Here is a 12262-nt window from a genome sequence, read left to right on the forward strand (position 1 = left end):
CCCACAAGAACTCTTGGCCATAGATCATATATCTCGCTAAAGTTTCTTGAGGTGATGCAGACTACTGGGCAAACACCCACGAAGTCTACCACCTATCAGGTAGGAACCAAGGTTTTATTTATACCTACAACATATGTTGTTTACCTGTCTATTCCATATAGTAGCTGTCTCTTACCCTCCACCGAAGGTTGCCAATCAGCTATGTATATATCTGACAGGTAAGTTGATTGTATGAAAATGATATTGTTATGATACAATAAAGTTTCATACATACTTACCTGGCAGATATATACATAGCTAAGACTCCGTCGTCCCCGACAGAAATTCAAATTTCGCGCCACTCGCTACAGGTAGGTCAGGTGATCTACCGGCCTGCCCTGGGCGGCAGGACTAGGAACCATCCCCGTTTTCTATCATATTTTCTCTCTTCCACCTGTCTCCTGCGGGGAGGCTGGGTGGGCCTTTAATTGTATATATCTGCCAGGTAAGTATGTATGAAACTTTATTGTATCATAACAATATCATTTTTTTAATTATGTACTGGAAACAAGCAATGATTTTTCATTATTTGCGCTTTTGGACTTTTAAACTGCGCATCCCAAGCTAGTGTATTCATTTGCCCGCAAACTAGTTCCGCATATGCGGCGTCACTAAAAAAATTCAAAAAATACAAAAAAAAAAAGTGTCAAAAATCATCATAACCTCAAAATTTTTGTTGTAATGTAACCAAAAACATATTTTTATTATATACTGTGCTAAACTATAAAGGATTTTTATCATAGCATGCGTTTTTTAAAAGCGTCGTTAACTCGGAGCGTCGGAAGCGTCAGCGTCGTAACCTCGGAACAAGCGTCGTAACCCAGGACGGATTTTCCATTGAATATTTAAGAAAAAGCGTCGTAACCTCGGAACGTCGTAAGCCGGAACCGTCGTAACCCGGGGACCGCCTGTAGTTTCATTTGGTGAAGCAAATGTTTTATCTTTTTGAATATCATTAATGATATTGGTAGTTTGGTTATCCTTGTTGACAAACAGATAAATTAACTTTTTAGAGATTGTATTACATTGCCCCAAATGGGAGTGCATATTCTTCTTTTTTTTTATTCTCATATTCTTCCACAGAAAAAACAAACCATCCAGCAGTCCAAGTTCTTTCTCAACATCTTGATCTTCAGCATACATTTGGCTTCATTAAACTTGTTGCTTTCCCTGGAGCTGATACACCTGGAGTGTCTAGCTTCAGCACAAGTGAAATCACCACTGGAATGCCTCAAGGAGCCACATCCTCAAGCAAATCGTATGTTCCAGAAGTTTCTGATGATAATCCAGGCACATTTGATAGTTCATCAGGAAATGAAACAGGAACTGAAAAACTTGCTGTTGACGAAGCTTCTGGTGATTCATCTTCCATCCCACAAGTAGTGAGCTTTGATGATGTCTCTAGTATTGTGTTAGAGAAATCAGAGGGACAGCCTTCTCAAAGGTGGGTTTATTTCAGATTTTAATATTTTTTTATATCTTGCAATTGTTGCTGCATTTATTGTTGAAGTGTAGCATTTAATTGGTTTCTTTATAACATTGCAGATAAACATCTAACCATGTAAAGTGAGCACTTTATTTGGTTAGATTTTATTGTGCTCTCCATTCTTGCTTACTTGTTTACTCTGTACTCAAATTCCAGTCTTAGACAAATCCTTAGATCTTTATATCAAAACTTTATATCAAATTCTCAGAACAAAATTTGAAATTTTTTGATAATCCCATCTCTTTATGACTGATGTCATATGGTTCACATTTTCTGAAATGCTCAAAAAAGGAAAAATCCAGCTCACCTGCACATCTGGGCTCCAAAGTATTTCTTTGGCAGAAAATGGTAATTCCAAGTGTTTTCTGACCATTTTGCAAGTTGTGTAGTATCAGGAGGAAGTCTGATTGCCTCATAAAGTGATAGGTTTTATAAATATCCAGATTTATTTTTAAAGGCCAGAGATGTACGTATATGTATATACAGCCATACTTTCCTGATCCCTAATACATACTTAAGCTAGAGGATATAGGCTTGGAAGTCAAGATGACTTGGCATATAAAAAGGAAGAGAAAGTGTTTTTAGACATTTAATTCTAACACATACTAGTGGTCCCTCCCCTCCCTAAATTTCATAATCCATCTATCCACCCTTTTTGAAAATCTGTAGTCATTCGAAGATAAGCCCTGATGGCTCTTGCAGGCCTCCTTGTTTCTGGGCTGGAATGGCAAGGCTAGAATAACAAGGAATAATGCAGGTTGACATTAAGGGGAAGTTTTCTTGGTTTTCCCACAAACTCAGGCATATGGGATAGACCAATACTACCTTAGTTCTATTTGTGAGGAATCTGGGTAAAGAGAGCATGTAACTTCCCTAATATTTTCATGGTAAGATCCCATAGAGAAGAATCTTGTTTGGTTCATACATTGAACTAGATTGGTATTTTAACAACAGGAATATGTCCTAGGATGAATGGATATATATGTAAAGCGAGACAGAACAGAGAGAACAAAAGGTAAAGTTACTGCAACAGGGGAAACATGAAGTAGTAAGTCTCACTTGAGCAAACAATACTGTATAAACTATAAACTAATAAGATTGAAACAAAGAAAATGAATATAATATGAAAATGCACTTAATATGGAAGTCAGTTGGTAGAATATAATGAAACACTGGTAGAAATGCAATAGTAGTCCTGGAGAGAATGGCATTAATCCATTTTTAATGCAAGCACACAAAACATGAATTGCATCACTTCATGGATCATAGAGTTGTCTGGGTATGCACATAAGGATTAATTGAAATGCTCTTCTTTGTATACCTGGGTACATTCTGAAAGGTTAAAGGCTATTTATGATTAATGAGGTTATTGGTAGATGAGATTCCCCTGATGAATATCCACTTCCTTGTTTCTGCTCTAGCTGAAAACCTTTTGAATCTATATTCCTGATTGTGTTTATATTCACTCATTGTCATTTTGTATTGTTGATATAAGGGTGTATCATTAGAACTGGTTTTACCTTTTATTTCTTTGCTTTTTATTCAATGATAAAGCTGACTTATGCTTCAGAATGGTCAGTAAGCACTGCCTAAACTGTCCAATACCTGGCACACTGGAGGCATTGCATAGGATTCTTCTCAGAATCCTCTTGATCCCCAGCTGTTTTATATTCTGCTGTAAACTATTGACCATATATATTTTTTTTTTTTATTCTTCAACTCAAATATAAGAACAAAGTGTATGATGCTTTTACTGTAAAAGGTTTCTATGAAACAAAAAGTACATTAAGGAAAAACATATCATATCCATTCTGTTTTACACCAGTTGTAAAGATTCTTTTAAAGTATGCAATTATTTTTTTCCTCTGTGCAGAGACAATATGACATTGCAATTTGGGGCCCCTCTTGTAGAACAGTGGCACTTGCTGGAATGCCATTTTGGCTTGCCGCTGTTTGATGCTTCTCTTAATGAAGAGGTATCTCATAAGATCATCTCGCATAAACTGTTTAGTCCTGATAGGTAAGGCTTTGTATTATTTACTTGTTAATTTTACACTCTCTTTGGATTATCTTTGGATTACTGGATATTTTAGCACTATAATTTTAAATTATAGAAGTGTTTGTAGAGGCATGATAGATATCAGAAAATGCTTGTTGTTGTGAATATGTTTGTCAAATTTATTATGGTTATACCCAAAATAAACTTCTTGAAAGGAATGTATCTCCTTTTTGTATCCATAGATTGATAGAATAAAGCTGGAGACTCTTTAAGATTTAGTGTGACAGTAATTCTGGGATATTTATTAAATCAATAAGTTTGTTATATATATTAGAATTGACAACCCCATTTGCTCCAGAGAATGTAGTCTAACAGTTTCTCCAATGGTCTTTGACCTGAAACAGAACATGGTAGGAAACTTTACTTAACAACCAAATCACAGGATAATAATCCCTATTTTTATAACTCTCTTCGTCCCAGCTTTATTATTTTTCAGCCATTTCTTTTGGTCTCCTCATACCTCTTTATGACACTAGTTTTGCCTTTACAGTTTTCTCCTTTCCATTGAAAACCAATCTTTGGACCAGCATTAGGCTAAAAATGTGATTCAGTTGTCAGTTAAACTATTTTATAAGAATAATTCTCATGCATTAAGTAACAAAAATTTGTGACTTTTATACCCTTCTTTAACAGTGAAGTAGAGATTTATTGTTGTAAGTGCTAGTACCAATGAAATCATATTTTATAATAGCTGGATCAACAATGATTCCATATTTTTATCCTTTGATTACAGTGTCCAAAAATTCAACGAGTCCAACCAGATTCTCATCCAGAAGTTGCGAGAATTCATCAGTGCAAATAAGGTAAGTAGAATTTAATTTGGCAGTCTAGTATGTTAGTCTAGACCTCATCCTCATCATGGCAGTAATTTGACATGAAATAGAATAGGACTTGCGTTTTGGTGTATGTAAAGGCTTACTTTGATATATTGACATCATTGTAATAGTATTGATAATTGTTTACACTCTTACTTTGATGTTGACATGTTTGATAATTTTGTGTTGATACGTTTGATAATTGTTAATTACTGTATGGAATAGATACTGTAAGCTACAGACTGCAGGTCGACTTTGCAAACCTCAAAAAATCTTCCCAAAACTAAGGGTTGACATATATGCCAGGGATAAAATGCAAACCTTTACATTGACCTGTAAACAAGTGGGACAGGGATTCCAATAATTACTACATTTAAAAATTATGAAAGTATGTTTTTCTGGGCTCAGTCCGTGTCGCTTCTTGAAAATCCCTTTTCTTTGGGGCACGTCGGAAAAAAATTTCATCATAACATCATTCTCCCTTTTATCCATTGTCGATTTTCAAAATTGGTTTCTCTCCTAGGTGGGTTTGGCAGGCCACGTAAGCATATGAATGTTTATTTTCAGGCTCAAGGTATCTGTCCAGAAGTTCAACAGAGAGGTAGTTGTCGCGAAGGAGCATCAAGTCTGCCATTGCCTACTGTACCACTCCTATTTTCAGCAGGAAATTTGGCTCCATGGGAAGGTACCTGATAATATTTTGTAAAATAGTAAGTTTAAAGGGGGAGATGTATAGCTCTGCTGATATGTATATATGCAAGAAACAATATTTGATTTATCTTTATTGTATTGTTAAGGTTATATTCCATATAAGATAGGCTGTGTAGTTAGTATTTCCAAACAAATATTCATTTATTTAAGAGTTTCAAGGATGTCCAAAGAGATATTATTTTTTATTTAGTTTACATTCCAGGGTGAAAGTATTTAGGAACTGGCAATTTACTGGAATTGAACATTCTGGGTCAAGATGTTGGTTCCACTTATAATATGGTCAGTGCTAATTGATTAAAAAGATAATAGTTTCACAACAAACCAGTTACTTATAATTTGACCACATTTATATCTTCAGATTACCTGGATGCTACAATCCTTTTAAAATAAAGAATGCAGTCATCATTGCACATTTGCAGGTGGATCCTCTGGTCCCTAACAGCTTGGTTTGTTTTTATACCAGTTCTGCCATAAAAGTTTTTAATGTTCTATATTCTTTCTATTTACATACATTATGATATTCTCATCAACAAAGACACTCCAGGGGCATTGCCCATGTGTTTCTCTTAATAGATTTGTATTGTTCCCTGCTATGATTGAAGTGATTGACATATACAAATTTTTCTACCCACAGCATTCCCTGTAAGATGTGAAGTAGAAAGGGGACTTTGTATCGCAGATGATTTCAATTGCTAATGACTTAAGAGTTGCTTTTGCATGTCAGGGTTTCTGTATCAAGTACAACTTGGAAGATATAGATGTTGGTGCTTAGATCAGTTCCCAGTTGCTTTTAAGTGGATCCCTGTGGCCCAAGTCAGCAAGTCTGGGTTTTTATGTGCAGCTTCATATTTCCAACTTGAATTGGGATGCAGACTGATTATAATTAATAATTGTGATGAAATAAGAATTCATTTTTTTTAAACATAATTAATTTTCTCATACAAACTCATTATTAATTATAATCCAAGGTAATCCAACTTCCTGTCTCACAAACAAGCTTTTCTCACTGGTGTATGAATTCTGGCTGTGTTAGGGACCTGAGGACCCACCCATGCATGCACAATGATGAGAGAGACTGCAACATCCATACAGCTTGAAGACTGACTACAAGTGTGGGATCATTGTAAGGAATGCATTTCATGAAAGAATTATTACTGTTAAAAATTGACATGCCTATCTGAAAGATTTTCAGTTGATGAGAATAAGGATATGTGGTTTATGGCTTGGTCAGCACTGCACATATCAATGTTTTCTTGAAAACTGTGTAGCCATTTATCCTCTTCATGTCAATAAAACTATATTTTTAAATTTTAGATACAGTACAATATAAAGATATTTACTTGTAAAATTTTCAAATGTTTCTGCTGTTGACATTGCATCATAATTAAATACAGTTCTTTAAAGAAATTTTATTGTAAATAATTCTGTGAATTCTTTTAGCATAAATTCTTTACTGAATTATAGGTGGGTGTGAATTTGATTATATTTTTTCTTAAGGAGTCGGGTTTGAAATATGATTTATGGTGCATATTTATTAAAATTCAAAGTGTTGGGTTCCTAAAGACTATCTCAATATTTTTTTTTTTATCATTTACTTGTCTTTATTTCAAAAGATCCACTTGCACATTAACCTCACAGTAATAATAAGCAAAAAAGTTTGGTTCATTAGTGAGGTGCTATTTTTGATATACTAATTAATGCTTAAACTGGTGATGTTTTTTACATGAAAATGATTCTGTTTCAATTTTATGGTCACTGTGGATGATCAAACAGTATTTACAAATTGTGATGATCAGTTTTTGCAAAAGTTTGATATTTGCGAAGGACTACCTATTTTTTATTTTTACTGTGCTGGAAGGTGGGTGCTTAAATTGAAGCTTATATCATGCTAGTTGGTGATAAATGCAGTACAGAATCTTACTACAAATCATACTGGTTTGTTATTAGATTTACATCATATGTCTGGAGCTTCATTAAAAGCATTAGAATCATATCTATTTAGTATGTAGTATTTCAGACCATCAAACTCTGAATACTGTTTTGGCTTCAACATTGCATTGTGAATTTTTTTAGCATTGTGTTACATTGTTGAATGGAAGAATTACAATTCTGTAATATAATGAATAATCACCAGCAACTCGGAAGGTAGCTGTGTCATGACTGGTGTAAATTGCTGTTGCAGGTACTGTAGTTCTCAGCATAATTATTTTTACTTTAGAAAAATGTTAGAACTTAGAGGCAAATTCTTCCAAGCAGTGGTTTTAACTGATGAGCTCCTTTCAAATACTGAGGGTCATAAAAAAATCCTTTAATGTAAAGGAGTTTATTTTTGTTGCTCATGGGTAACAAGGAAAGCGATCAAAATTATCATTGTATGTTTTTCATGAGGGTTTTCATTAATAAGTGTGATTTACTCTAGGCCAAGAAGTTTTAGGATTTGAATTGTAATACCTGTTCTTTCTCATAGTGCTTGTAATTATATCTTCTTACCCATGCATATATTGATAATAGGAAATAGAGGAAGTGGTTGAACTAAGATTGTTCTCATAAAGCCTTTAGTTACGCAAGTTGCTCTGTATTTAGTAAGACCGCAATTTGGAATAATTCAGATTTATTGCGAAAGTTGTAGCTTTAGTGAAGTCCTTATGAGTTCAGTTTTTCAACAGTCATTCATATCATATGTGTTTCTCATTTGTTAATCAGACAGGTTTAAAAGACCATGCCATTTACTTAACAATATTCTTTTGTGTCTTATTCAAAGGTAAAATATTTTCAGTCCCTGTCCATTGTAGTGTTGCAAATCACATAAACAAAAATAATTTAATAATGAATACTAATATTGGTCAACATATTAGTGTATGTTTCTCAATATTTTGTGTTGTGGAAACTTTTCCTTTAGATTATCAAAACATTCCATATGCTGTGGTTGCAGTTCATTCAACCAGTTCAGTTATTAATAGCCAAGCGTTTACATTCTTAGCAAAACTGAATCTCTAGTATACTATTATCAACAAATAGTTTAAGCCAACCACTGAGATAACATTTTTAGCTTTCATAGGCTGATAAAGATGTAAATTATTGGGTAGCAGGTTTGGTAGGTAGGTGATTTTTTAATTACTTATATACAAATTATATATATTATATATATATATATATATATATATATATATATATATATATATATATATATATATATATATATAGATATATATATATATATATATATATATATATATATATCTATATATATATATATCTATATATATATATCTATATATTATATATATATATATATATATCTATATATATATATATATATCTATATATAGAATATATATATATATATATATACACACACACACACACACACACACACACACACACACACACACACACACATACAGGCAGTCCCCGGGTTATAACGGGGGTTCTGTTCTTGAGACACGTTGTAAGCTGAAAATTGTCGTAAGCCGGAACTTCATCAAAAATCCTAAGAAAACTTTACTTTTAATGCTTTGGGTGCATTGAAAACTATGTAAACTATATTCTTATTGCATTTTTCATCAAAAAAACATTAAAATATTGATTATTTTGCATATTTGGAGTCACATTTTTTCTGCCAGATCAGCGTTGTAAGTGTCGTAACCCTGGAATGTGTCGTAAACCTAGAAATAATTTCTGATAAATATAATTGAAAAGCGTTGTAACCTCGGAACGTCGTAAGCCGAACCCGTTGTAAGCCGGGGACTGCCTGTATGTTCGGAAATAAGAAATGTTATTATCAAACAGTGTATATTGTACAACAAAATAAATAGAAAACAGTAACTTCCAAAATATAAAGTTTATAGATAGCATGCGTAAGCTTTGAAATATAATTGCAGCAAGTTAAAAAAAATCTAAATTGGGGAAATTTTTATTCCTGTGCATATAAATGCTGGCACATTTATACCTCTTTCAGCATTCTGTAGACATATAATTTCCCATATATAGTGGTTTTTTACATCTAATATCAAACAAAACTGTTTGTATCGTAGCATTTTGCTGTATTGCAGGTTAACTTTTATAAAGCAAATGTCATTCAGTTTACAACTGACATTAAGCAGCTGTACATTTCTCTGCCAGTGAGTTTAAACAGACAAATGCATGCCTCTAGCAGATAGTTATCTTTTGTGGACAGATGTTTAAAGCACAGGTAATCATTTACATAATTTTTCTAAGGACACTGATTTCCTAGAATGTTTAGGTCTGCTAAACTCACATCACTCAACTAGCTTTCCAGCTTTTGTAAATGCACCTTGCATTGGCTCAAACCTATGACATGCCCATTATACTATAATTATCTTTGGATAAAACAAAAGCAATTGTTTTTACCATTATTAGATGGAAAAAGTTATTACATTGACTTAAAACCAATACTATTATAAAGGAATAGAATTTCTTGATATTGAACTAAACAAGATGTGTTAAACTTGACAGAAAAAAAAAACTTGATAAAAAAAGCTGTCCCTTATAACCTTGGGAGATGACAGATCAACTCATATTTTGTACAAAGCAATTATACTACATATGATTTGGCATGATGAACAGTATGAAAAGCTTGAAGGTCTCAACATGTCAGTATGGTTCCAGCATACCAACTAAAATACTTTTGATCAGATGGACATTTACAAATAATCATTAACCATCATTGTAGATAGAAGGAAATTTTTTAGTCAATAATAATGCAATATTACTTCCCTCCATTGCAAGAACATCTTCCTTTGGAGAATGTACATATTATGAGGCTATATTTTACAATGTGTAAAAAGTTTACATAAACTGTATTTCCGGCCATCATAAACAACATCAAAATGTTTAGAAGTTTTTCACAAAAAGAAAATCATTGAAGTATGTCTTTCCTTGCAAACACTACAGTCACAAGAACAGTTATCACCAAAGGTCACAGAGGAAAAAGCAGACAACCATAGCATGTCAGAATCAAATTTTTTCATAGTTTTATTTACTATAAATTTATTATTATCGGCTCTAGCATCAAAGTCTGAAAGTAAGAATATAGTATGTGGGTTTTATTAGACATTTAATGATAACAGATTCTCAATATAATAGTTTAAAATTAACAGGAAATGTAAATACAAGTCAGATTTATTATAGCTATAATTTGCATCATATTGAAATTGATAAAATTGTTTTAAATGCACAACTTTCATCTTTACATTTAGGTAAACATTTACTGAACTGCCTACTTGTAATCTAATTCCTTTATAATTCACCCCAATTTCAAGGGCTACCAAATTGGCTTGTTGCACTATATGTGTTCACCTGTTGGCATGCAGCTAAGAGATCACAGCTTGTTTTCCAAAATTAATATGTATTCATATTTAACCCCCTTTTATGGCTCCAGTGAATAAAGGAAGTACATCTCATGCTGTGAGCATCACATTGTGAATGTGGCATATCTTACTTGAAGCACAGAAAGCTATTCTTTTCACCAAAACATGAGTCTGGAGTTGAAGCATCAATTATCCATATAAGATTTTAAAATACAGTGTACAATGTAATAGGCTATAACATAGGACATACGTATTTGCACCTAAAAGTAATTGGAATGAAAAGAACTAAGGTCAAAAATAAACAGAAGAAATATGCATTTTAACACCAACATATGAACCATATTCATTTATTAGAAGTTATCATCTAAATTAGTGAACATTAAAAGGGATATTGACTATATAACTATCTTAATTTTTTATGTACATGTAGCAATGAGGCCCTTTGTGTGACTGTGTTGAAGCATTGATAGGATGGAAAATAGCTTTGTGTATTCTCAGTAGAGGGGATGTCGGAAGAAAAGTGAGTGACTAATGCAAGTTAAGAATAAATGGAAAAAAGAATCCTCTTGTTGATGGTTGTCATGTGCAGTAGAAAATTCGTTAAGTAATGATGAACACACAACAATGAAAAATACACATTCCTACTAATATATAAATCACTTGATGGGAAGGGAGCTGGGGCTCAACCAGTGAAACACAAGCAGTGACTGGAAATATCAAAAAGATCCCTTCCTGGCTGGTGTTTGCTAATTTTAAGCTGGTGAATGCTCAGCCTGTGAATATTTTCAAAACTATCACTCTTAGTCTATACTATGCATTAGGGTAGAGAAAATTAGATGCCAACAACTAAGTCCATTGGTATGTGGTAAAAAAATGAGCAATACTTTCTGCTGCAACAGTTTTGTAATATTAATTTTAAGAAAGACAAACATATACACAGACTTTTATTTACAAACTCTTAATTCACAAGATGAATATAAGAAATGTGTATAAAATCTTTGTAAATAAATATACGTATATGTATGTGAATCAGTACATTGTGTTGAGAGTGCAGATAAAAACAACTACTTGAGAGTGCAGATAAAAACAACTACTTGAGAGTGCAGATAAAAACAACTACTTGAGAGTGCAGATAAAAACAACTACTTGAGAGTGCAGATAAAATCAACTCGAGAGTGCAGATAAAAACAACTACTTGAGAGTGCAGATAAAAGCAAAGACTCGGGATTGCAAATAAGAACAACAACTAGAGTGCACAGGTAAAAACAACAGCTGGAGTGCAGATAAAAGAACAATTTGTATTTTTCCTAGCTAAAAACCTGAGCTCTTAACAAAAGGTTAAATTCTAGCTCCTAGCTGGATCCGGTAAAATCGCAGATGAAAGCAAGGAATCTTGTGAGATCTGGCAATGCTTGCATATATCGGGTGGAGAGTGGTTAAGGACAACTGGAGTGCAGATAAAAACAACAACTGGAGTGTAGATAAAAAAAAAACTGAGTGCAGATAAAAAACAACTGGAGTGCAGATAAAAACAACAAGTGGAGAGTATAATATACATATTGTTAATAATACCATATGTGATATAAAATTTCCCACAGGTACAGTAATGTGAAATACAGCTTGCGTAGCATTTTGATTGAACCTCAGAAGATGAAAATTAATTGAAGAACAAGCTATAACAGTGTCTAAAATGTGAGTGAAGGCATTTCACATGTGCCTGTTAGTTGCCAGAGGCTGGCTATTAGAGTTTACTGAATGAAAATGTAGACATCAACATACCTCTTATCTATGCATTGCAATGTCCAATAATTGGAAATACGTT

At 33.2% G+C, this 12262-nt stretch overlaps 1 protein-coding gene across 1 annotated transcript in view; it reads left to right on the forward strand.

Moving 5' to 3' along the window:
• LOC135208764 (protein FAM91A1-like) overlaps positions 1 to 8233 on the forward strand; it is a gene marked incomplete at its 5' end in the record, with an annotated part of 50419 nt that extends 42186 nt beyond the window's left edge. The window contains 4 exon segments of the mRNA XM_064241274.1: positions 1123 to 1483; positions 3399 to 3545; positions 4318 to 4387; positions 4967 to 8233. Coding sequence (XP_064097344.1) covers positions 1123 to 1483; positions 3399 to 3545; positions 4318 to 4387; positions 4967 to 5092 — 704 coding nt within the window.
• Between the last annotated feature and the right edge of the window lie 4029 nt (positions 8234 to 12262).

This window comes from Macrobrachium nipponense, chromosome 35 (assembly GCF_015104395.2).
Source record: "Macrobrachium nipponense isolate FS-2020 chromosome 35, ASM1510439v2, whole genome shotgun sequence".
Classification (NCBI taxonomy): domain Eukaryota; kingdom Metazoa; phylum Arthropoda; class Malacostraca; order Decapoda; family Palaemonidae; genus Macrobrachium; species Macrobrachium nipponense.